Here is a 25,091-nt window from a genome sequence, read left to right as displayed (position 1 = left end):
TATGTTCGCTTAGCATACATATGTCAATTCATTTTTGGTGGGTGGTTAGGGAAAAACAGCAATGTGTTTAAATTATAGTCTGCTTTTTTACCGTCGACTTATGATTATTTCTTCACATACATTTTGTTTTTTTTTTGGTTCATCTATTTTCTGCTAAATTCAATTAACTGTTCTATATTTAGACTGGATTTTCGACATTGATTTCTGATGAAGCGTGGCGTTGCCTGGGCGGCATCAAAGTCGTAATCCTCCTCAGAAATCGTATTGATCATATTAAAATTATGATTCGTAGAAAAATAAAAATTTTTTCGACAAGTGAAATTTTTGATTTGTTTAGAATAAAATTTGACATAGTTCAGATGAATAATGTGAGCGTGGATGATCTGCAGACCGCAAATGAATATTTATTTTTATTATTACTGTGCGTTAAACCGGTGGTAAAACGGGGGGAGTGTATGGATGTGTGCGTGGGCGTGTCACATTCAACTGCTATCTCATGCACATTTTATTACCGACAGTTGACAATGGCATCAGGCATCAGGCATCAGCAGCATCGTCATCACTGTCACTAAAAATTGCTGCTGTCACTGTAATAAAAAAGTTGCGAAAGCAAGCGAGACAGAGACAGGGAGTGAGAGGGAGAGAATAAATGCGTATATCTAGGTCCATATCTTCGCATTTGTTATCCTTGAGCTGCATTCAGAATACAACAATTTACAATTTTCGTTTTATTTCTTTCGAACAACAATTGTGCAATTTGCCATTAATTCGTATACCCTAACAGAAATTGTTTCCTCACTATGGCCAGTAGTTTGCAAATGCCGAAAACAAGACCTAAAACTGAGATGACGTTGAATCTTAATAGAGCAAAATCTTTTAATTTGCAAAATACTCTTAAATATTAAACATCTTCAACAAATGGTAAGGGTATTAAAACATCTGCTTTACTTATGAAGCTCATGGTAAAACCAAGTCATAAATTTATTTCATCTCAGGTCCTCAAGTGTTTCTACAAATTCCAAATGAAATTAATGACGTCACAGAAAAGGGCAGATTTGCAATCACAAATTGCAAAATTAAAAGAATAGACTGCAGAGAGATAAAAGAGTAGCGAAACGGGGAGCCGGTAGACAAAAATTAAGAGAAATTGTCACACTAAAAATAATGTTTACTGTGTCGAGGCTATGGACTGACTGCATATAAACACACACAAGCATACATACATACGCATACATATATGTATGTAAATAACTAAATATAGAAAATTTCGCACACATAAAATGCACACGCGCCATAGAAAATTCACAAAACTTATAGGCTCAGAGGGTGTGAGAGAGAGAGAGAGGCGAGTAGGAGAAAGTAAGAGAGAGAGTGTGGGGTATGGTGGAAAGTTTGTCCCGCGACAACCACTAATTTGTTTAATGCTACTGCACTTGAATTGTAGGGCTCTTGGGCCCCACTTCTTTGTACCACAAAACACACAATAACATTACAAAATTATTCCTCTCTACATCTTTTTCTTCTTTGCAGTTTGTTGGCTGGGAGGAGGTTCAGCGACCAAATACGCGAGCGGAAATCGTTCAGGCCATGCGACGCATAAGGGTAAGTACATGTCTTCTTTGCCATCATTCCTCCCTCCCAACTCCCCGCTACTTCAATCTTCAATTTCTATATATTAAGCATACGCCCTGTGTGTGTGATGCGTAGGGAAGGCGATTCTCATTCTACTTTCTACGTAGTTCTCTTACCCTCAGCCACTGGCAAATTGAAATCTAACAAGAAATGTTAAAGCCCGCATCTCAAACACACTTGCACACACGCACACACACACACACATCCAGATGTTACGCATATCTCTCTCAGGCTGCCAATTAAAGAAACTTTTAGCCGGGCTTTGGTTGGCTCTTCTTCTGCCTTCGCCATTGCCTTCTGGGGATTTTAAATTCTTTACTCCGAAAAGCAGGCAACATTTTTTTAAACACACCCTTGCAACCACCAATTGGGGGTTGGGGTTAAGGGCATGATCACCATTCCGACCCTCTTATGGAAATATTATTTCTTAAAGACACTTAACATTTCTATAAGAAATCCCTGATATTCCTTTTAATACCTGAAAGCGCTTTGATATAAGTAAAGATTGAGAATTTATAGGAATGAATTTATTTGACTTTAACATAAATGCTTTCAGCCATATAAGTACATATGTATATAATAGGATTTGTAAAATAGCTAAGCCGATAATAAGTGGTTATTATTTTTGGTATATTTGATTAGTGGTTTCAATTAATCTCTTTATACTATATATTTTAGGGGCACAGATTGCTGTGTTTTCATGAAGATCGCCATTTAAAGCCCTAAGAGATCGCTCACTTTAGGTTAACGATGATAAATGATTTGAGGTCCTCAAGCCCCTAGGCTTCCTGAAATTGTGTTGAATAACTGAGCCTAAGGGGTACTACATATGTCGAAGCTTTTGATTGCATTTTTCAAGTTTTTTCAGCCGTTTTTGCGTTTGTGTGTTCACCATCGTCACATGCTTTGATTACAGTTACAAGCACATACACTCTTTCAGACACCCTCCCCACTGGCCGTTGACAAAGAGGACGACAACAACATGCAAAAGGATGAATGGAGGAAAAAAACCTCGTGACGGCATAAAAAGTAACGAGGCTTGTTTATCTCCTGTCAGCCAAATACTCCCTGCGAGTCAGTTCGTGCGTGCCTTGGCTTAAACATTGTTAGCCTGGTTGTGTTTGACATAAGAGTATGTGTGTGTATTCGCGTATTAGCCTCGTCTGCCGCGCATTTCAAATAAGTATGGCGTTTGTTATTGTCATGTCTCTTGCCATTAGGCAGTCAAATGTTAATTGAAAAATCACAAATCAAGCGAAAGCTCCTTCAGCTTTGGCTTCGGCATCTTCAACTTGCTGACTTTTTGATTTTTTTTCCCCTCGCACCCCTCCCTCGGCCCACTTTTTGTTTCTTAATCAAAATCTATCAATTCGTGTTGTTCTTTCTCTTTTTAGTACGAATGCAAAGTGCAGAATCTAAAGAAACGCAAGGTGACCATACACATATCGGTAAATGGTGTACGTGTTGTGCTAAAGAAACGTCGCCGAAAAGTAAGTGCTAAATGAATTATTTTGTTTTAATTTAATTTTGAATAAAACTTTTAAACTTAGAAAAAAAACTGGACCAATGATCCCGAGGAAATCGAATTGCTCAATCATCCCATTTACAGAATCTTCTATGTATCCCATGATAGTAGCGATCTCAAGATATTCAGCTATATAGCGCGCGATGCCAGTACGGATACATTCAAATGTTCCGTATTCAAAAGTCACAAAAAGGTAAGTCGGTCAGGGTTTATGATGCAAAATTTGAACACTTTAGAGCAACTTTATACCGCAATTTGTGAGAATATGTCAGATAATACTATATGCACATATTGTACATGTGACTTACTGTAAACCTATTTGTTGTATCACTCCCCCCATCTGTATCCCACTCTGGATGCCTGATTTTCGTGGTCGTGGTCGTGCGCGCTCCTCCTCCTCTTTTATCCATATGTGAAATTTTCTATAAATAAGCAAAAATATCTATTCGATTTGTATGCATAATTTTTGGCTTGCATCCAGAAACATTTCGGAAAACCGAAACGAAAACAACTAGCGAATAAACAAATAAGTGCGATATGGACAACAGAAAATACAAATCATTAAATGCGCTTTCCATTTATATCTTAAGAATAGTATATATTTGAAAATTGAGATGAAGTTAAGAACTAGCGATAACAATCGGATAATCATAATTTAAACAAAGGTTTTCGGTTATTTAGATTGCATATTTACTATAATTGTTAAATAAAATAGTTGAATCCTAGCAGCAGCTTTTAAAGCAATTCAGTTATATCGGTTGTTCAGGTATCAAAATGAAAAATTGACGTTAATTCAATGTTCTAACTGATAAAATTTTTGTTCTTAACCCAAAATAGTACCTCTTGCCTTTAATGATTCTGTAAGCTCGAAATGCTCCGGAAACTAGACCAATAAACCGAATGATTTTTCAGTTGTGCTCCCCTTGAATAATTTAGAGGAATTACATTCGTTGGCTGCACTTTCTTCTTTGTATCAATCTGAGGTCTTGTACGCCCAAGTATCTAACAATTTATGACCATATCTCATTAGATCAAACACTCGTCAGATCGACTAACATCAGATCCAGACGAATTGTTCATTACATGGTAAGCACATTACAGCGCACATTAGAAACTAAATAAAACACTGCGAGTCTCTTGTATGTGTGTGTGGAGGGGAGCGAAAATGAAAAGTAACGCGCAACTACATAGCCACATTTCCGTATGATGGCCAGACAGACCCGAACCGAACCGAGATCTAAGATCTTAGATTTTAAATATCTATATACTATGAATATTATACGTACATACATACATACATATGTGAAATATATATGGGAAATATTTTCATTGCTGCGACAAAATGAAATGGTTTTGGATTTGGCAAATGAATAAATCAGTTTTTTTTTGGGATTTTGTAGTTTAATTTTATTTGTGGTCTCCCTGTGGTTTTTTTCGGCCTTCAACTTCAATTGGTAGACAATGTCAACCAGTCAGCCAGCCAGTCAGGCAGTCCCACAGTCAGCCAGGCATTGACATTTTCCTATTTCGTTTTTGGTTTTCTAATTAACAAGCGAATTTTCTAGGAAAACGAATGACATGCCGAGAGACATGAAGAAATGTCTGACAAGACTTGACATGGACAAAGCCGAAAAAACGAGAAAGAAAATTAGGGCCAAAGTGAAGTCAGTTTGGGGAATTTTTGGCAATAAGTGGAAAAATGGTGGGGAATACGGGGGAAAAATGCTGCCATGCACGTGTGAAAAATTGCTGGCGTCACCTGATGGCAGGTATCCCCGCTCCTTCTCTTTCGCTCTATCTCGCTCCACCGTCTTTAACAATAAACAAATGATGAAAATGCAACGCAATTCGCCTAGATAAAATTTTGCTGCTCCCCCTTAATGCTTCTCTCTACATGATGATGATTTCCAAATAAACACTAAGAAGTTAAGCAGATCGAATGGGAGGGACCAGATGAGACACAATGTGCTGAAATGTAAATGATTTATGGGCCAAAAAACCACAGAAAATCCCCACGGGCAAGTGAGAAGAGAAGAGCAGAAGGCTAGAGATGCTTAAAGTTCATACATTGTTGTTTACTTCCTCGAATACACACATACACACACACACACACCGACAATGGTGCAATGACGTCACAAAATCTGTTAACTGCAATCACCCATACGCCTAGTTGACCAGCCAAAACAAACGCAGCATGACGCTCTCAAAATGATTCCCCACCGAATTTTTACTGAATTTCAGAATTTTATTGTTCAAATAGCACTTCACCTTAAACCAGCTGAGCGAGAAGCAAAAAGCTTTATCAGATCGCCAAAAGCTTCTCTCCCTATTTAGCCGGCACTGGCACTGATCGAACGTCAGATCGGCAAAATGCTATATATACATATATATCTTTTGGTATATATGTATAAGTGTGTTGCTCTGCTCTCATTTTGTTTCTGGCTGCTTTGTCCAGTTTGTTCTAGGCGCCGCGCCTTTGCAGACGTGCAAATTTGTTCGACAAAAAAACACACACACATACAAAAATAAGAAGAAAATAGAAGAAAACTTCACTTGTATGATTTTCTTTTGCTAATAAATTGTTTTTTTTTATGTTACTAAGTGATGTTGTTAATTATGCAACTAAGAAAGTGAATATAAGTGCAAAAAGTGACAAAGAAAAATCAACCAACAATCTTAAACTGTGCATTCAATGTAAAAATTCAAGTGGGAAAAACTAAGCTAATATCTGCTGCCTTTGCATAGAAAATATCTGAGAGAACGGCAAAGAAAAACAACACTAAGAAATGTCACTTGGAATTAAATTAGAAAATAAATCACACACACACACACACAAATAAATATATATATAATCAGATAATCAGAGATCAGCTTTAGCAGTCGCATCATCATCATAATCTGCGTAGAAAGAAAAGTTGGAAATCATCTTGAGAACTGTTTGTCATGCCTTCTCCTGCTGCTGCTGCTGACGTTATAATATGTATATGCATCTGATTTATAGATATATACTTGTTCAAGCAATTGATTTAAAGAGTTGCGAAATTTGTGAATAAGTTATTCATTGAATTGTCGACTCATTCAATGTTTCAGGCCTTCATTAACACAATAAACAAATTAACTTACTGACGCACTCAACAACAATAATAGCAACAACAACAATAATAATAATAATCAGGAAAATTGAAAATGAAAATTTGTTGTTTATGCGCGCATATTAGTTCTTTCGCCTCTGCTTCTTCGACTTCTCCTTTTTGACCATGGCCATAAAAATTACCGCAATATCCCAGGCCCAATACTAGGTCCCAGTCCCACGCAACCAAAACCAACAAGAATTTAATGAGCTAAATTCCCCCCAGGTAGCACCTAGGCAAAAAAAAAAAAAAAAAAAAAACCCAAACGAAGCAACACGAAAAAAAGAAAAACAAAATATTGAGAAAACTCTCGTATAAATAAATAATATTATAGCCAATATACATATATTTGAAATGAACACACAACACGTGATATTTAGATTGAAATATTTATGATTTCGCTTTGCTTATTTTTAGTTGAAAGTGAACAAAGAGCAAAAAAGCCAAAACAAAATCAAAAGCCAAACTAATAAATCAAACTAAACAAGACCACAATAAACCAAAAAGCTCTAAATCGAAGTGGCAATCGTAATCAGAGACCAGGACTCACTTTCTCAATTGTATTTTCTTATGTACATACACATATTTGGAGTTTAGATAAATCTTAAATCCTATTATAGAACAAGAGCTCACAATCTAAATTCTAAATACATAAGTAAAAGTATTTTCTACTTTTGTGACAATTCTAACCAAGTTAAACCGAGTTCTTAATTGCTGAAAGTATCCTTGAAACTTCAATTTGGATAAGCTACCTAAACACTGACCGTGTGAAAGTTATCATAGGACAAAATAACAAAGAGGTTCTTCTTTTTATAAATACCAAACCTAATCAGTTTTAGAATTACAACAGAATATGAAAACAATATAGTAGATATGTTTACTCATACATACATAAGTTCATATTTAGGTGCCTGCTAATGTATTGCAACCTTTCTCCTATTTTCTATCCCAAAATGGCTGCTACGATTGTCCTCTCTTTCTCTTTCTCCATTTATCTATGCTTTTGTTGTTCCTGTCTCATTTTAATTTCTGTGTCATTTTATTTACGCTTTCTCTTTCTTTTCTTTTTGTTCCACATTTTTCCCTCTGGCTAAAATAGATCCATTATTTTAATAGCCTTCTCTAAAGTATTTCAAAAATCGAACAACCAATGGAAACGGCAATAGTAGAGACACAGAGTCAGAAAGCTGGAGGGAGTGGTAGAAAGGGTGGCGGGAGTCTTGGATGGGAGGGCTGATGTGTGTTTCGCTATGCTTGCGATGGGCTACTTGAGGCTAACAAGAAGCAAATTATAAATACATAAGCCAATTTCTCGCGCTTGAAATTTAAAATTTAATAATTAAACCCAAAAAAAAAAGGAAGGCGAACAAATTTAAGTGCAATTTTTCATGTTCTGGTTGTTGTTCTTCCTTTCCTTTATTGTTGCCTTTTTTTTTTTTGTTGGCATGACTAATGAAAAGTTAATTATGTAGTAACAAGATGCATAAAGAAAAAACTGAAAACCAAAAGCGAAAACCACGTGACAATGTGCAGAATTTATGAGTAGACACAGATGAAACTGCAGTAGAGACGCGGTAAATTGCAAGTGATGAAGACTTTCATGGTGTGTAGTGCAGTGCATGGGGTGTGGTTGCTGGTTGGTGGTTGGACGGGACTTGGTGGGGCTCCTTATTGCAGATGCGGTTTCAGTGGCGGCAACTGATGAGTAAACATGGCTATAATTTGGCACGTCGACGGCAGTAAAAACAAGCAACCAAAACAAAACCTCCATTCTCCTCCTCGTGTCACTCTCACTCTCCCTCTCTCGCTCTCTCTCTCTCTCTCTCTTTTTATTTCTTCGCATTGGTTAGTTTCGTTTAAACGAACCATTAAACAGTTTACAGAACACATTTTTCCACATTTTTTCCTTTATGTTTTTTGTAAAAAAAATTCCCTTATGACAGACAAAGAAAATAGGAAAAATGCGATGGAAAAACAAACCAGCTAAAGATTTCATTGCAAAAAACACAAAATGTAAAATTGGAAATTAAAAATTTCAAATAAATACATAAAACAAAATGCCAAAAAGAACGTTTATTTTGATTTTTCCCTTTATTATTATTTGTTTTTTTTTTGTGTTGTGTTTTCGTTTGTTTTTCGTGTTTTGTACATTTTAACGCCATAAATTTTCAAGTAGTTTTCCACGATTTGTTCTTTTCGCTTGACATAAGCATAGGGTATATATGTAGGTATAGCTATATAGCTATACCTTCATATGAATATGTACATATATTCTTGATCGACACGAGCTATCATTACATTTTACTGATAATTACCCGTAGTCTTTTCTATTTATAATCAATAGAAGCAAACTTTAAGATTATCTATCTTCATATTATGTCATAATTGGTGACCTTTAAATGAAATTCTTTTGAAAAACTCTCTTCCCGATATAACAGGGTATATAAACTTCGTCGAGTCTCTTTCATCTTCGATCTATCTCTATTCGTTTCTGGTCTGTTAGCAAATGTAAATTGCCACAGAATTTTTATAGTTTGTGATTTGATTTATGCGAAATTGCACAAGCGACTGGATATATATACATATATAGACGTTGTATGCGGATAGGGGGAATGGGGAGAGGGAGAAAAAGTTATGTATGCATAGGATAGCAGATAGACAATCAGTTGGCACCTTCATTTGCCACTTCGTTAGACAGATTTCCCTTATGACTGCCGCGTGGGGCACACGTGGCGTATACTCAATGTCTGCTTCAAAATGCCATTTTTTCGCCGTGTTTTTTTCATTACTTTTTATTTTCTCATTTTTGAATTGTAATTCAGTACATTTAAATTGCACATAACACTGTGTACATGTGTGTGTGTGTATCTTGTATGTGTCATTTTGCTTGTCAAAATAATTCAAATTGATGTCTGTCGTTAATGTCGTTTGGGCAAAATGTCTGCTCATTGCTTCTTGGCTAATGGTTAATGCCTGTCGGTTCAAAGAATAAAAGTAGCCCCAGCCCTTCATGATTTTTCTATTTTTGCACACCTTCTCATTGACAGCAATTTGTGTGTGAAATGACCAAAAGCTTGAGCATTATGAGGCTGATTCATTTCGTTTAGGATTTTTTGAACATTTAAACACTGTAAAATTGACATTTCCATTAGACAATCGCTTTCGTTTAACTAACTCATTACCTTCTCGTCATTCTTGCTTAATCAAAATGAAATCTGAAGCACAAAACATCCACAAGATTTGATATAGTACTTATTTGCTTAGCTGCTCGAATTCTCAAATCTAATTTAAAAATAGACTTAAATTATAAAAATATAGATAAATATTATTGTTGAAAATGCGTTCAATTGTTTTGTGACCTTCGGTCCATAAACTTGTGTCAATCAACTGACTCATGATAACTCAAATCAGTCAAATGAAAAACCAATTTTTGACATGCAACAACACAGCAACAATCAGAAAAGAGAAGAGAAAATTGACAGGTCTCACTCCTTTAGCCCCTCTCTCTCACAGTGAAATGGGCAAATATTGCAGAAATATGCAATCGCAGCAGAAATATTAGTGAAAAGTCGACAATCCAAAGACCAAAAAAAAATCCCAAAACAAAAAAATTGGTTTAAAAATATATACATATGTATATTTTTTTGTTTTTGCCAACCAACAGATGAGAAATGAAAAAAAATACGGAAAGGTGTGAAATAAAAATGGATATTTTGGCAATGTGTGAACAACCTGGATCAAGGAGGCAATCACCGACTGACCGCAGCAACAAAGCCAAGTGGCAAAAACAATTATGAAATTAATTGCTAACTAATTGCCAAAGATTATTGGAACAAACAGCCAACAACAAAACCGAAACCGAAAAACTAAATAAACAAATAAAAAAAAAACTCTTGAACATTGAACTCGAAAAGTGAAAGTGCGTGAAAAGTATCCCTCTCTCTCACCCTCTCCCTGTGCGTGTAGATGAGTTTTTCTTTGAAATTGTTATATTTGCTTGCGTTGACAAATTGCTAAAAAGAATTGGGAGAAACCTTCAGGAGGATCGTTGAACGTAGTATGACCATGAAGCATGAGAAGACGACCAGCCTCAGCATGGCAGCAACACCACAGCAACACCACAAACAGCAGGGAAACCACCTGACCCACCAACATCATCAGCAGCAGCAGCAAACACCACGCAGTCCCATTACCAAGGCCTTTGACTTTCTACCCTGGACTCGAAGTCGCAGCAAGGTGAACATGTCAAAGACCCCAACGGTGGACAAGGACACATCGGGATCGATAGCCAATGCCAACGCCGCCGCATCGTCAGAGGTGCATTATCATCGGAATATATTTCGTAGTGGTGGTGGCCTGATTAGGGATATCTTGGCTGGCGGTGATAAGGAAAATGGTGGTGGTGGTGTTGGTGGTCATAGGCCACCACAGTCTCCGTCGAGTAGAAAAAAGCAAAAGCACTTGAGTCGGAACAAAAGCTTAGATATTAGAGAACTCATCGGTTGTGTGGAGAATGAAATGGAAGCCAGGCCATCATCGGTGGCAACAAGTGGTTCATCGGGTGGTCGCTTTCTCGATGACACCTACATCGATCACAAACCAAAGCATATATTATTCAATGACGATGAGAATACAGTTTATATTATTAAAAAGGATTTGCCAGTCCAGTCTAAGGTGAAGCCCTCGAATGGTTGCGACGGCGACGTGCTAAAGGCTCGCTTGAAATTTAAACGTGTGCCCAGTGGGGATCATTATGCTGCCTCACCGGAGGCACTGCGTAGGGCTCACCAATTGCATCAGCAGCGTCATATGTTGCAGCGAAGAAAGAGTTTGAGTGATCAGCAAAGTAGCTCCAGCTTAAGCAGCGGCAATGGCGGCGGGGGCAACGAAAGAGGCAGCGATAGAGCAGCAACAGGAGGCATTATGCTGGAGCGACCAAAGACCGACAAGCCACGCAAAAAGCTATCCTTTCGGGAGCCCATTGTGGCGGCTGAGCAAGCTCAATCGATGGTAATGGCCACTGAGCAGCGTCAGGCCAGACAAAGAAGACGCAGTTCGCCACTGGAACGGACACGTGGGTGTGGTGGAGCATCTGTTGCGGCTGCTGCTACTGCTACTGAAGTTGCGGGAATTGGAATCGGAATGGCAATGGGTGGCTTAGGTGGCATCGCTGCCATGGGTGGATTGGGTCCAATGGGTGGTTGTAGTGGTGGCGGTGGAGGTGGTGGAAGTGGTTTAAGCAACTGTGATAATTTATGCAATAATCATCGCACAAAGGATGCAATTTCCTGCAGCGATCCCGAGGTGGGTTGAAAGCCATGGGGCGTATACGCAATTTGCATTATGCCTTAATTGTCCCACCCTTTTTGTCCCTCCTGTGCACCCCTATTCATCGTTATTCTCCCCTTCATCCATCATCCAGTATTGTTTTATATATACACACAAACACACAGACATACACACATGTAAATGAAAACAATTATATTAATCTTGTCCCTTTCCTCTTTGTGTTTCTCTCATCTCATCTTCTTGCAGTCTCAGGCCATGCGCATAGTTCGCACTGTGGGACAAGCCTTTGAAGTGTGCCACAAATTTAATCTTCATAAGAATTCCCTGGAACCCAATGACGAACGCTCGGATATATCATCATCTGAGCTGCTCGATGTAGAGCAAATCAGCGAACAGCAGCAACTGAGCGAAGATGGCGGTGGAAACGCTGACGACAATGAGACGCCAAAGAAAGGTAAATGCCATATACGAGTAAGATGGAAGGCAAGGGAAGGAACGATTGGGTTGGGCTGGATTGTATCGGGTAGAAGGAGCACTCGAGTCTCCGCTGGTCGTTGCCTGGCCAATAAATAAATGAAAAGCTTTTGCTGTCGTTTCGTTACGTTTCGTCCAGCAGCAAGGCAGCTGCTTCCTTCCCGGTTCATCCAATTGATGGCTGGCTAGCTGGTTGCCTGGCTGACTGCTGGTCGACCGACTCACTGTCTGTCCGTCCGTCCGTTGGTTGGTTGATTCGACCCCGTTGCTTTCTCGATGCTTGCTGCATTAGTTTGCTATTCATTTTTGCATTTCAATGCAAATTTCTTTGGTGTTTAATTTTGAATTCAGTTCAATGCGGCGCGTTCAGTGCAGCATTTGCATTTAAATTGCATTGGACGAAACGGACCAAAGGGAGAAAACCAAGGTGTTCGGACATCTTATATATACATATATATACATTTATATGTATATTTATATGATGAAAGAAGGGACTGAAAGCAGCATTAAGGGCTTTAAATATTAACAGCAATTAACAAGGCATAAGAACAAACGGAAAGAAGAAGCATCAGCATGCGAAATTTAAATCAATTTAATACGATTTTAAACAGCAATTAACAAGGCATAAGAACAAACGGAAAAAAGAAGCATCAGCATGCGAAATTTAAATCAATTTAATACGATTTTAAATGGAACAAAGAAGCTTCAAATACTCTAACCAAAGTAAAAGGCATTTATAAACAAAAGTCAAAGGAATTTGATTTCTTAGTCACAATGCTAATAGCGCCAATAATTTTCAACCATGGTCACCAAATGCATCATACTCGAAATGAGGAACAAAAAGGTGATTTGAAACATATGAGAAACATAACTGCGCATATACATATGTATATATATACAAACAGACAGACAGACATACATAAGTATATGCATATACACTTGAAGCAAGAACAAGTGAAAAGCAACAAGGAGAAGGGGCAAAAAGCGGGAGGAGAGATGTTTTTTTTTTTTTTTTTTTGAAAAGATGGCAGAGCTGCTTTCGACATACTTGTTCGTACACTTCACTGCGCCGTTAAGCAATTTCCACGTATTGCTTCAATTTTCAATAATCTTTGCAGAGGCTTTTCATTTTTTTTCCTCAGTTTTTTTCTTTTTGTTTCGCTGGCGTTTGACGTCATCAACGAATATGTCTGTCTGTCCGAGAGCGAGAGAGATGGTCCACATATATAATAAGTATGAAGAAAACCTCACAAATTCAATTCTTTTGGCATCTAAAACAAGCAAACGACATCATTCGTGGAAAAAATATGTAAAAGGCATCAAAAATATATATCTAAATATACGTACATATGTATGTATAGGTATGTACTTCAAAAAATATAGAGAACATGCCTTTGGGGGCAAGATGGATTAGTTAGTAGGTAGATGGATTGGTTAGATTGACTTGCTGGTTGGTGGAATTGCCTGCTATTTTCATCATAGCCATGGCATCATCTCTTCACACACAGATGATATCGCTGGTAACGCAAAACTGAAATTATTATTATTATTACCGTCGTTGCTGTTGTTGTTGTTGTCAAGTGACATGACACAGGAACACAGGCAGAACCAAAATCATTAGGCACGACTGCCTCACGTGGCCGTGCGTCGCCATTTCCTCCTCCACTCGTAACCCACCTACTACTAACCATCACTTATCATCAACGCCCAAAATGCCCAAAGTCGTGTGCCAAAAATAATTTATCTATTTCCATATATACATATATATAGGCATATATATATTCTTGTAATTCTTTTTACGCCCACGTTTCTCGACTTTTTAATGGCTGGCAATGCCAGTGCTGAAAAGCACTCAAATTATGAATTATTATTGGTTTTTATTTTCGAATTCTCAGACAAATGCCAAAAGAAAACAAAAAAGCCATAACAATGGGGGGGAACACCCAAAAGTATGCAAAGTATTTCGTGAACACCTCCAAAGGTGAGGCAGTACTTTATTCGTGTAACTCTTGAATTCTCATGACATACCGATCTATAATAAATGCATCCCGATCATATCAAGGATTTCTTACGAAATTGTCCTGGAAAGCTTGTCTGATACGTAACAATGTCGAAACCATTGTTGTCCTAGGTTTAATATTCATTTTCATTAAAACTTTGAAACCCTGTCACAAACGATCTGAACAATTTGAAAGAATATAGTAAATATAGCTCTATACAACATTTTCAAATTGGTTTATTCCAGGAAAGTCTCGTAATGAAATATACTCTTCACTTTGTTCTAGAAAATTTTAAAGATAATTCAGATAAATAAACGAAACAAGTGAAAATTTATTGACTTTGGCGGCTAATTACATTTTCCTATTTATTTTGGCACTCATTGAACTTGAACGAACAAATATATATATATGTACATAATATATGTATGTATGTATATTTAGAAAGTCGGATAGCTATGTACATACATCGGCAAAACAACTAAGGCCAACTCTTTGAGTAATTCATTCTGTTCATTCCATCACAATTGACTAGATAATGTGTATTTTGAGCAATGGATCTTTCTAAATGGGTCATTTCGATTGTAAAAATACTGTCTAAAAATAGACAACATGTGTGGCATAAAATTCTATTTTGTTTTTAAATTTGGACGATTCAATCAATTTATTATCCCAACACATTTAACCAAATGCTTAAGCGTAACTTGAATAATATCTATGAAATGCCACATTAATTAACAATCAACAAAAACAACAACAAATATAGAAGCGAACTCATCAGAGCCATTAACACACGTGCGCCCAAGGTGTGAAGCCAAATATCAGCGCAAATATTTGTATGGCAATAATTTTCAACTCTATATACATACATACATACGTCTACATATTTAGTGAATTGCTTGTATTTACACAAAATATTCATAAAGTTCGTGGAAGAAATTTGCTGAAATATTTTCCACACACAAATCAAATTCAAAAACCAAAAAACTGTGGAGAATTTCAATGTAAACAATTTGCACACCATGCCAGGAAGAAGAATCGATTGGGATTTAGTATGCGATCCTCTGATGTGTTTTTTTGGCATGCCGTATTCCATCCCATCCATGGTGGCATGGAGGAGGCAACGGGGATAAATGCCATCTCCCTATCAGAGAATGATTTCGAGGCAATAAATGTGAATAATTTTTCATTTATCTCAGAATCAAATGTATTTATTGAATATTTCAAGTTAAATCTAACTTTTTAGTTTATGGGCGCATTTTGGTCATTTCTATTGTCTAATATCTCCACGCCAGTTCTTTATTTCTAGTTCTCTGTTTCTAGTTTGCCATTTCTTGTTCGTGTTATACCATTCCCTATCAATTTCTTCATGTCTCACCCATGTCGAGATCTGGCCAAGTAACGCATGTTTACATTTAGGAACCATAATAATCAAAATAAAAAATGAAATTCAACCGCTGTAATTAATGGCAAAATAATCGAGGGACCACCCCAGGTGTATGCCTCTCAAGTGTGCGCGAGTGTGTGTATGTGTGTGACCTTGACAAATGAAGGTAACGGCGGTCTGGTCTTTTCTATTTACACACACACACACGCTCAGTCACTTTAGTTGTTTACTAAACGACCGCCGCCAGTGCTTTCATTTAGCCACTAAATTTACTTTTGCTATTTTGAATTTTCTAATTTTCAATTTCGATTTTTTCCTTACACCCATTTTCATTGTTTTCCCCTATTTCTATTTATAGAACACTTGGCCGTTTGCTCACCCGATTTGAATCACACGCAGCCGCAACGACCTAACCACTTGGAGCTAATGCCAACCCAGTCGAGTCTACGCAAATCGACCAGCCTTCTGGTGAGTAACATCAAGTATACTAAACTCATATCCAACCCGTAATCGCAATCATAATCGTAATCATCCAACGGATGTATTTCTTTTTGTTTTGTTTGCTTTCTCATTCTCTCTTTCTGTATAAATGTATTTATATGAGGATAATGGCCAGCTTATTTGTAGAAATATCGAAATATTTATATTAGCCTCGAAGCTTTAAAATCAAAAGCAATTCAAATCCAATTAATATGCCAATTAGATACCAAATTTTTATGAGCAAACAAAACGAAAGATTCGAGAACGTTAAGTATTAAATTCCTACGTAGAAACAACAAATGTTTACACTTGCCTCCATATAGGGTAGGAATATAACTCCGAGTAATGAAAACATCTACTTATGCGATGTTAGGAAATTTCAACAAGAAGGACATAAACTTGTAGTATTCAGAGATTAAAGTTCCGCATAAAAATGTTTAACATTGCAGTTCAGAAAACTGTTGTAACAATCAACAACAAAGTGGGGGAAATGCCATTCTAAAACAAATTTGATTTATTGCAGTGTGATGTGGATGACAAGTCCTTGGGCTCACCTTCATCGCCCCGCACAGAGATTTGCCATCTAAAGGACCAGCTGGAGGCGCAAGCTCTTCAGACGCGTCAGGCCTTGGCTCAACTGATGCTGGTGCGTGAGCAGCTCATATCAGAGACAAATGCGCGCATTGAGGCTCAGGTGGGTGTTGGATCGAACGATCAAAGAATCGAGCAAATTGCATATGCAATTGTTTCAATAACATTTTGATATTGCAGGCGCGCACGCAGCAGCTGCTGCAACAGAATCGTGAGTTACTTGAGCATTTGGCCTCATTGGGGGCCTACAATGAACAGCAAAGCGCTGGACTGACCTCGGCCAATATTGGGATGGCACCACAGGTAAAAATCCTATAGCAATTACAAATTTTTAAGCCAGATTTCGTTGAAGCTTTCAAAATGCCCTCCCAGAAAAAAAGCGCTGCCCGATTTGCATGTGTGTTTCTTTAATTTTTTCTTGCCCATTTTTTTTTTTTTTTTTGCATTTCATTTGCTGCACGTGTGTTGTTTTGTTGTTTGTTTATTATGTTCTCGTTCCTCTTGTTGTTGTTGTTGTGTTTTCTCATCGATATAGTGTGAGGCAAGCCTCTCTTAATGGCCAACACATTTTTGTATTCCACCCCATCCGACAGCAATCGCAATTGCAATTACTGCTTCAGGCAACCAGCAATAACAACAATTTGGCCACAATTAATCAGCAGATCAACAATTTGGGGAACATAAACCAGCAGCTCACCTCACTCAGTCATCAATTAAGCGGGCTGAATCAGCAGAGCCAACATTTACAGAATCTGCAACAGCAGCAGCAGCAACATCAGCAACAGACGCCATCATCCTCTCAGCAGCAGGCAAACCAAATGACACCGGCAACACCACCGCCACCATCTGCTTCTGGTGGTGGTGGTGGTGGAGCCGCTACTGGAAGTGGTGTAACGTATCCAACGTTGGGTCAATTGCAAACTATCAGCAATCAATTGCAGCAGCAACAGCAACAGGATGCGTTGTCCAAGGATCTATTTCAGGTTAATCAGGAGCTGCTCAATCGTCTGCAGGCTCTCAATCTCAATGCCAATTCCACTACGCAGCAGACGCAACAGCAGCAGCAGACGCCATCAGCCTCGCCCCACAATTCATTTTTCTATGTCAATCCATTGTCTTGCACACCAGGTACACCCAATAACAACAACAACAATAACAGCCTGACTGGCGCAGGTGTTGGAGCCGGAGCTGGCGGAGGTTTCAATTTTCTCACATCGCCGTCAACTGGCGGCACTCTTACTCCATCTCCATTGGGTACAATGAATCGCAATTCCTTTGCGGGGAGCTCCTCGCTCAATGAGGATATACGCTTAAGCATCGAACAGAATTTGAATAATCTTGAAGAGCAACTAAAAGCGGCCGTTTCGAATGGCAATTTGGCTGGTTTGGCCTGTGGTGGTTCCACCAGCACCAGGGATACAAGTCGCAGCTCATCCACATTGGACTCCCCATCATCGCCTCGTTTGAGGCATAGCAACAACAACATAAGCCCTGGCAGTAGCAGTCAATTGAATGGCAACAATAATAATGGTAATGGCAATACCAATAGCAACCCGAATGGCAACGGCAATGGCAGAGAAACTCGCTTCAATACGGTTCTGTTGAGAGTCACCGATGAAGCTGGTCATCAGCGCAAACTATCCGCTACGCCCAGTTTTATAACGCGAAGTACAAGTGAAAAAGTACCAAATCGCAGTCAAATGATGAGTCAAGTGCAACGCACAGCCTGGGCACGGCACACAACAAAATGATTATGGGAGAATCAGAAAGAGGAGAAGGCGTTGACAGAGGATGCAGATGTAAATGAATGATGGACCAGGTCTTAAGTTAGTTTTAGTGATTGAGTTTCCCCCCACATACACACCCCCCAACTAGTGAGCGATTAAGTGAATGAGTGAGAACCATGAATGATGTGAATGTGAGTGCGAACAGCTGCTCGATGCATGAATGTGTTGCAACAGTATTAAATTTAAATCAATCAAAAAACAAAACTCATTCTAAATTTAGTTATGCATTTTAAGTTAATAATCACTGTGCCAAATTACTGAGGCAAATGCTCAGAAAAATGTGCCAAAAATACGCATAAAAAACAATTCTTGTATAGCCAAAACAATTTGAGCAAATTTCAGTGTTAGCTCAATTTATCGATAGCAGAAGAAGCAATATGCAAAATGGTAAATAATTAGGCAAAGGAAAAAGAAGAAAGACAAATTGTTTAAGTTTACAATTTGTACAAATTCTGTGAAATGATGAAATATATATGTATGTATTTGTACAAACTATTTGCTCAACTTACAAAAAAAAAAAAAAAACTATAACCGATAAAAATTAGCTCTCAATATACTCAATGTGATTGTTAATTGTCTGTCACCAATCTTTTGTTTCATCAGAGACTTTGCCAGCAAAATGAATGTCCATCATGCGAAAACAATTAAATGTCTAGTCAAGTGAAAGTATTTATTCTAATTAAACATAATTTACATATGGGATATGAAAACCCTAAGCAGCATATCAAATACAAAAACTATTAATAATTGTGCAAAACAAAAAAAAATCGAAATGAAAAAATAATACACAAGTATTTTTCTCTTCCCAAAAAATCCCAAAAATAATAAATATAAACTAAAATTGTATATGAATATTTTTAAATTGTTAAGCCTTGAATGTAAACTAGTGAAAAAGAAAAGGAAAAAAAACCAGATTTAGTTTAAATAGTTTTTTTTTTTTAAATTTTTGTTGTTTTTTTTTTTTAGTTTGAATACGAAATTTCCAATTATGTTTAGCATAATAATAATTAATACACGCGCAAATACAACAAAAAAGAAAAATGTTATTGTATTTTTGTAAATTATTATTTTAATTCTATGCATTAAGTTAAACAAAAACATAAAAATTCCTCTACAACCCCCCACCCCCAAAAAAAAAAACACAAAACAACCAAGAGAACAAACAAAGAAGAGAGCAGACATAATAAAAATGGTTTAAATATATATATATATATATATACATATATACCACATCGGATTATCAGAGTTTCGATTAATCATGGGCAACAATTGAAAGTTAATGCAAGAGTAAGCAATTTTCCTAATGAGTTTTTACACGCACACACACACACACACATCCAAAAAGGGTCAGCAGAGCGTTGGGTGAAAAAGTATAGCATACATTTATGGGCTGGCAGTGCATAAATTTGCGCGCTTGATAAATGAAAAATGATGCCTCCAACCAGAAGAGGACGGATGGGAGGCGAAGAGGTCTATCTTGCCATAAAAAGTAGCAAAACATTGAAGAAAAAACAAGTGCCGCCATTTTTCACTTTACTTTTGTCATCGTTGCTGCTGCTGCTTCGGCTCGTTGTTGACGGTGCTGTTAGCGGTGGGCAGCAGTAGCAAGCATGGCAATTTGCGCACATAACTCATTTGCATAAATTTACACACTGACTTATTCCTCTCTTCCCCCCTGTCACACTCATTTTCATTCACAGCTCTCGTCGACAGCGAAAGTGGCCCGCTGGTTTCAACAGCTACCCTGGCACACAGCTTCCCTTTCACGGCCCGAAAGCGGTTTCGTTTCCGGCGATTCACGTTCTGAGAAATATCAAGAGGATCATTTCTATGGAGGAGCTGGCGGTGTCTGTGTTGGTGGAGTCGGCGGCAACGGCGGCGGCGCCTGCGTTGGTGGCGGTGGTGTTGGTATTGGTAACATTGCAAAGGAAACGGATGATTTATGCGATGAGTTTTTACTGGTCGAAGGCAGCAGCACCATTTGGACAAAGTTAAGCGCCAAAAAGCGTCGTAAATTGCTTGGCATGCGTCTGGGCAAAGTGACAACATTCTAAGGCAATGGAAATGGGAAGAGAGGAGCCCCAAACGCACACACACAGACACACACCCCACCAAGAAGTAGGAGAGGATCCGCCGTAATGTGTGCGTTTATTAGTTGTTAAGTGGTAGATATTTTTTTGATAAATGTACTACTAATAAGTTTTAGCTATCTAATGAAAATCAATAGACTAAATTGACCAAATTAACCCCAAAAATGGAAACGAAACGAAACATGCTCATTGAAATGCCATGCAGCTCACATACAGACACACTCATTCACAGACATTCACAACAAAAAGAAACAAAAAAAAAATATCAGAATTAACTCGACAATTAGTTAGACATAAGTCAATTAGCTAAAGCTCAAATGGGTATTTAAGTATTATAAGAAAACATTAATCATACGCCACGTATAACACACACACAAAAACAGAAAAGGAGAGAGATGGAAGCAGCAGCAGCCGAAGAAGTAAAAGCTTAACTTGGCCAACTTTTCCTTGAAGTAGAAAAACTGGTTATTAAGCTAAGCAACACACACTCACACATCCAGAAACAACTACATACATACATACATCCATGTATACAAACATACATATATAGGTGTGAGAGTAGCTTCTTTGGCCACAAGGACAACAACGATTCAAAATGTAACAAAAAACAACACAACACAAACAACATTCAACATTCATAAATTTCTAAGCATCATTTCGGTTTTTCCTTTCAGAGTTGTTGTTTTTTATGCATAAATCGATTTTACTTTTTTATGTTGTAGGTAGCTAAAAAAGAGAAAACAAAAAAGAAAAGCAACTCTATAAATTGTTCTTTATACCTATTTTCGGCAAGCATGAGTTTGTGAGAAGCAAACGTGAAGGGGGCAGTAACCAGCTGCAACCAAGAAACCTATACACACTAACACACACACACACAAACACATACACTGAAAAGTCTGCGGCATACGTGGCGTATAAGCTATTTACCCCACAAATTTATGTAGATTCCGTTCGAGCTATAAAACAAAGCCTGAACATGAAAATGAAAATGAAAATGTTCTGTCTTTTTGTGGGTCTCTTTTCACTGCGGGGGTTACAGGGGAATGATAGTAGTAGTAATAGAGAGGTAGCTAGTAATCTTCATCAATTTAGTTTTAGTTCAAGTAGATATACATATGCTAAGTTCAACTGTGGGAACAAAAACAATGAAAACGAAAAAACAAGAGAAACAAAACAAAATGAAATTTAAATTTGGCTAGAAGGTGAAGAGAGGGGGAACAGGCAATACCAAATGGATGTTTTTAAAAATTTCTATTTATTCCCATTTATGTATTTTAATCAATGTATTCTTTGGTATAAGAGTTATAGAAGACAGTTGTGTTTATTCAGATCAGCTTAGAGTCAATAAATATACCCTTCAGTACGAGGTATAGAATTGTGGCCAACCGCTGTCTCTCTCTCTATCTTTCTCTATCTTTCGCTCACTTTGAATCTCTCGACAGACTTAACTCATCAACCTAAGCCGAATTTCTATTACATTTTTAAGCTGCTTTTTTGTTTTTATTGCTTTTCAAATGAAAAACGACGATTTACCTAACGATTTTATGACATTGCCACCGTTCCCAAGAAACACCCACTTTAACTCCCACTTCGCCCTCCAGTTAATCTCTCTTACCCCAACTCATTCCCACTCTACCATCATCCAAATCATCATCCCAAAATTTAGGTACAAAATTGTAAACGAATAAATTTTTATGGTTTTAGTTAATTTATGCTTAAAAAGAAGAGGAGAATAAGCCAACGAGCGAACGATGATGAAAAAGAAAAGACAATTTGTTTGAGACTGAAACTGAAATTTTTCGTACTAAGCATAAAACAAAAAAAAAAAAAAAGAAAAGAGATCAAAATATCATTCATATACATTAAGTGCACCCACACACACGTACACATACACACATGGTGTGTAACCGCATTAAATGTGCCGTGTGTGTGTGTATGTGTGTGTCATGCCAGAACAAATGCATTCCACTTGAACATTTACACTTGATGAACTAATTTAAACATTATATTAAGCATAATTTAATATCAATTTTTTTTCAAACACATGTTCTTGATATTTTTTTCTGCATCGTGTTCGTATTTGTAGTTTAAATTAGCCTGTACAATAGAATTAAGTGAATTGTATGTAATAAAAATTCAACTGAAACCTGCTGTGTGGCGAGTGTTCGTTTTGTTGGCAGTTCAATTAATTTAACGCGCTATGCATGTAGGGACAAGCAGAGAGAAGCATGGACATCGACGTGGACATGGGACATGGGATATGGGATATGCTTGAACATCGTTGGCCCAGCGAGTGGGCTTGGCTGCTAGTCAGGCAGTTAGTTAGTCAGTTGCAAGAAGGAGAAAATGTAGGCGAAACCATTGTTGAAGGTGGGCTCTATGTATATTGAAAAATTATAAGGAAACAAGGCAAAGTGTTCTGCGGTTATAATTAAGGACAGGAAGGAGATCCTCCCCCGCCGAAAAACGTAATAAAAAAAAAAAAGAAGGTAACTTACTAATGGTAGGAAAATAAAAAATTAAAATTTTGCCCAAACACACACAGACACACGCGAAAACAGAGAAAAATGTGACATGCGATATTTTTTGTTGTTTGTGTTTGTGTGTGTGTAATAACTGTTGACATTTTTTGGGGCCTGGACACCAGACATAATTACACAAAGGTAGGCAGGCAGCAGCAAGATGACCCTGAAAACAGGAAGTTCACTTTGCTATATGGCACATAGCACACATACACACATAGACGAGCGTACACGCAACATGTGAGCGATGTGACAGCAACAAGAAACAGTTGAAAGTGCCGCATGTCCTGTCCAACGTCATCCTTCTGCCACACAACACACACTATACTCCTCCTAGCTGGTACTACATCATCTACATTGGAGCGACCCATTCCATAAGTACACCGAGCACTCACAACAACTCACATATATTCGCGCGCACTTATCGCGTGGGTGGTGCTTTTAATTCACATTTTATTTTCAGCGTTGCGCGCGTAATTGTTGCTTCCATGGCTCCTGGACAGGACATGGATATAGTCAGTTCGCGTTGGCGCTGCACAGCGGACGTGTGTGCCTCGAAAAACGCGCATTCATAGCTTATAGTTTAAGTTAACTATTGCGAAATTGCTTCTGCGGCCATGCAAAACGAGGCCAGTGAAAGTGTGGCGGCAACAGGAGACGATGGTGGCGGAGCACCATCACCCATACCCACACCCACACCTGCTCCTCCACCGCCTGATCCTCCGCGTCGTACGAAACCAGGAATTTTACGCTTAGACATCAGTAAACCACGACGTTCATCAGGTGGTTCTGTCGATTTTCGCAGCAGTGTGTCTTATGGCAGTGGCACTTTTGCTGCTCCTTCTGGTGGTGGTACTGGTGGTGGCGGTAACAACACCACTGGCCCCAACAGTGAGGTAAGTGAACATGATTTACTGCACGCCAGGGAGTGCTTACGATTTGGTCGGGGCACGTGCAAGAACAGCAGCAGCGTTGCCCCATAAAAGGTGAAAAGAATGAATGGAAGTTGGTTCGCCAATGTGTTGGCTGTTTGGTTGGTGGCTTGCCAACACAAATGCCAATGCCAATAGCCATGCCCATAAACACCAGTAGAGAAGCAGAGCAGCCGAGTCTCACTTAACTTGGTCGACGACGCTTGGATTAAGCAATGCAGCCAGGACATCCAACCAACAGTCAGGACAGCAAGATAAAATCATTTTTTATGCAGGCCACTGACTGAACAGTTTGCCAAAGGCATTTCCAGAACATTTCAAACGACCTTTAGTTACTCTTTACGACTATAAGGAGTTTGGAAAGCGTGAAAAGCATTTCCCAAGAACATGAAAACTATGAAAAGATTTGAAAAGTCAAAGTTTGATTGAGAAGACTTAAAGGGCTTTGAAAAAATCTAATTTGCTTGAATCCACTTAAAAACGGTACTTAATTTTGGCTGTGGTGTTGAAAAGTTTGGGTTATAAGTCTTGAAAAAGACTTATATCAGAACTATAACAAGCATTTCGAAAGTCCTTTTTCTCTTAGCGAACTCTTAGATCGTTCTTGTTTTTCCATAGTCCCATTCCACTTGTAGGCTTAGTAAAATAAATAAAAAGAGGAAAATTATATGGCTTAAAATAAAATGTGCTCTAAAAATCTGATATAAATGTTTTATACTTGACCATAAACTCATTATGTCCGACCATGGCAGCACTATGTCTATGTGAGAGAAGAGTATGTTTAGAGAAAATGTTCATTTGAAGAGGAGACATGCGACCGAAACTAAACGCTTAATGACCCGACAGTTAGACAAACACACGAATGAATGGCCTGGCCTGGATGCGGAGTAGAGTGGAGTGGACTTGTTGACCACACCCATACCCTCATCTACACGAAAGAGACATGTTTATTTAGTCATAAAGCTGATACGTAATCTGAACAATGCTAGGATAGTCTAAGCCAAGTAAGTCAGAGTCAGCGTGAGTTTGAGACATTTCAAAATTTGTTAAATTTTTCTTCTCTTCCCGTAAAAAAAAAAAAAAAAAAAAATACACATAACACACACACACACACACTGTAAACATATTAATAAAAAAGAAATAAAAGGAAAAAAAAGGAAAACGAGTAAAGTGTAAAGTACACGAAAGGAAACGCCAGTCTAGAACTAGTCACCAAGCCACATCCGACTTGACGAAAGTGAAAATAGGAAGATA

General features: G+C 38.0%; 1 protein-coding gene across 6 annotated transcripts in view; it reads left to right on the top strand.

The window, feature by feature from the left end:
* LOC137579033 (capon-like protein) overlaps positions 1-20,770 on the top strand; it is a 54,213-nt gene extending 33,443 nt beyond the window's left edge. For 2 of the 6 annotated variants that reach the window (XM_068292703.1, XM_068292704.1), the window contains exons 3-10: positions 1,531-1,602; positions 3,027-3,122; positions 3,183-3,350; positions 11,824-12,031; positions 15,794-15,903; positions 16,439-16,609; positions 16,687-16,809; positions 17,100-19,440. In XM_068292703.1, the coding sequence (XP_068148804.1) occupies positions 1,531-1,602; positions 3,027-3,122; positions 3,183-3,350; positions 11,824-12,031; positions 15,794-15,903; positions 16,439-16,609; positions 16,687-16,809; positions 17,100-18,257 (2,106 nt within the window). In that variant the 3' untranslated portion in view covers positions 18,258-19,440. Of the gene's footprint in view, positions 1-1,530; positions 1,603-3,026; positions 3,123-3,182; positions 3,351-5,638; positions 5,864-9,667; positions 11,593-11,823; positions 12,032-15,793; positions 15,904-16,438; positions 16,610-16,686; positions 16,810-17,099; positions 19,441-19,993 lie in introns of those variants that run through there. The other 4 variants (XM_068292705.1, XM_068292702.1, XM_068292700.1 and 1 more) reach the window with 4 other exon arrangements.
* Positions 20,771-25,091: the final 4,321 nt, after the last annotated feature.

The sequence above is a fragment of the Drosophila tropicalis genome, unplaced genomic scaffold (assembly GCF_018151085.1).
Source record: "Drosophila tropicalis isolate 14030-0801.00 unplaced genomic scaffold, ASM1815108v1 contig_694, whole genome shotgun sequence".
In the NCBI taxonomy this organism is placed as follows: Eukaryota; Metazoa; Arthropoda; class Insecta; order Diptera; family Drosophilidae; genus Drosophila; species Drosophila tropicalis.
Note: the sequence above shows the minus strand (reverse complement) of the source record. Positions and strands in the feature narration are given on the sequence as shown.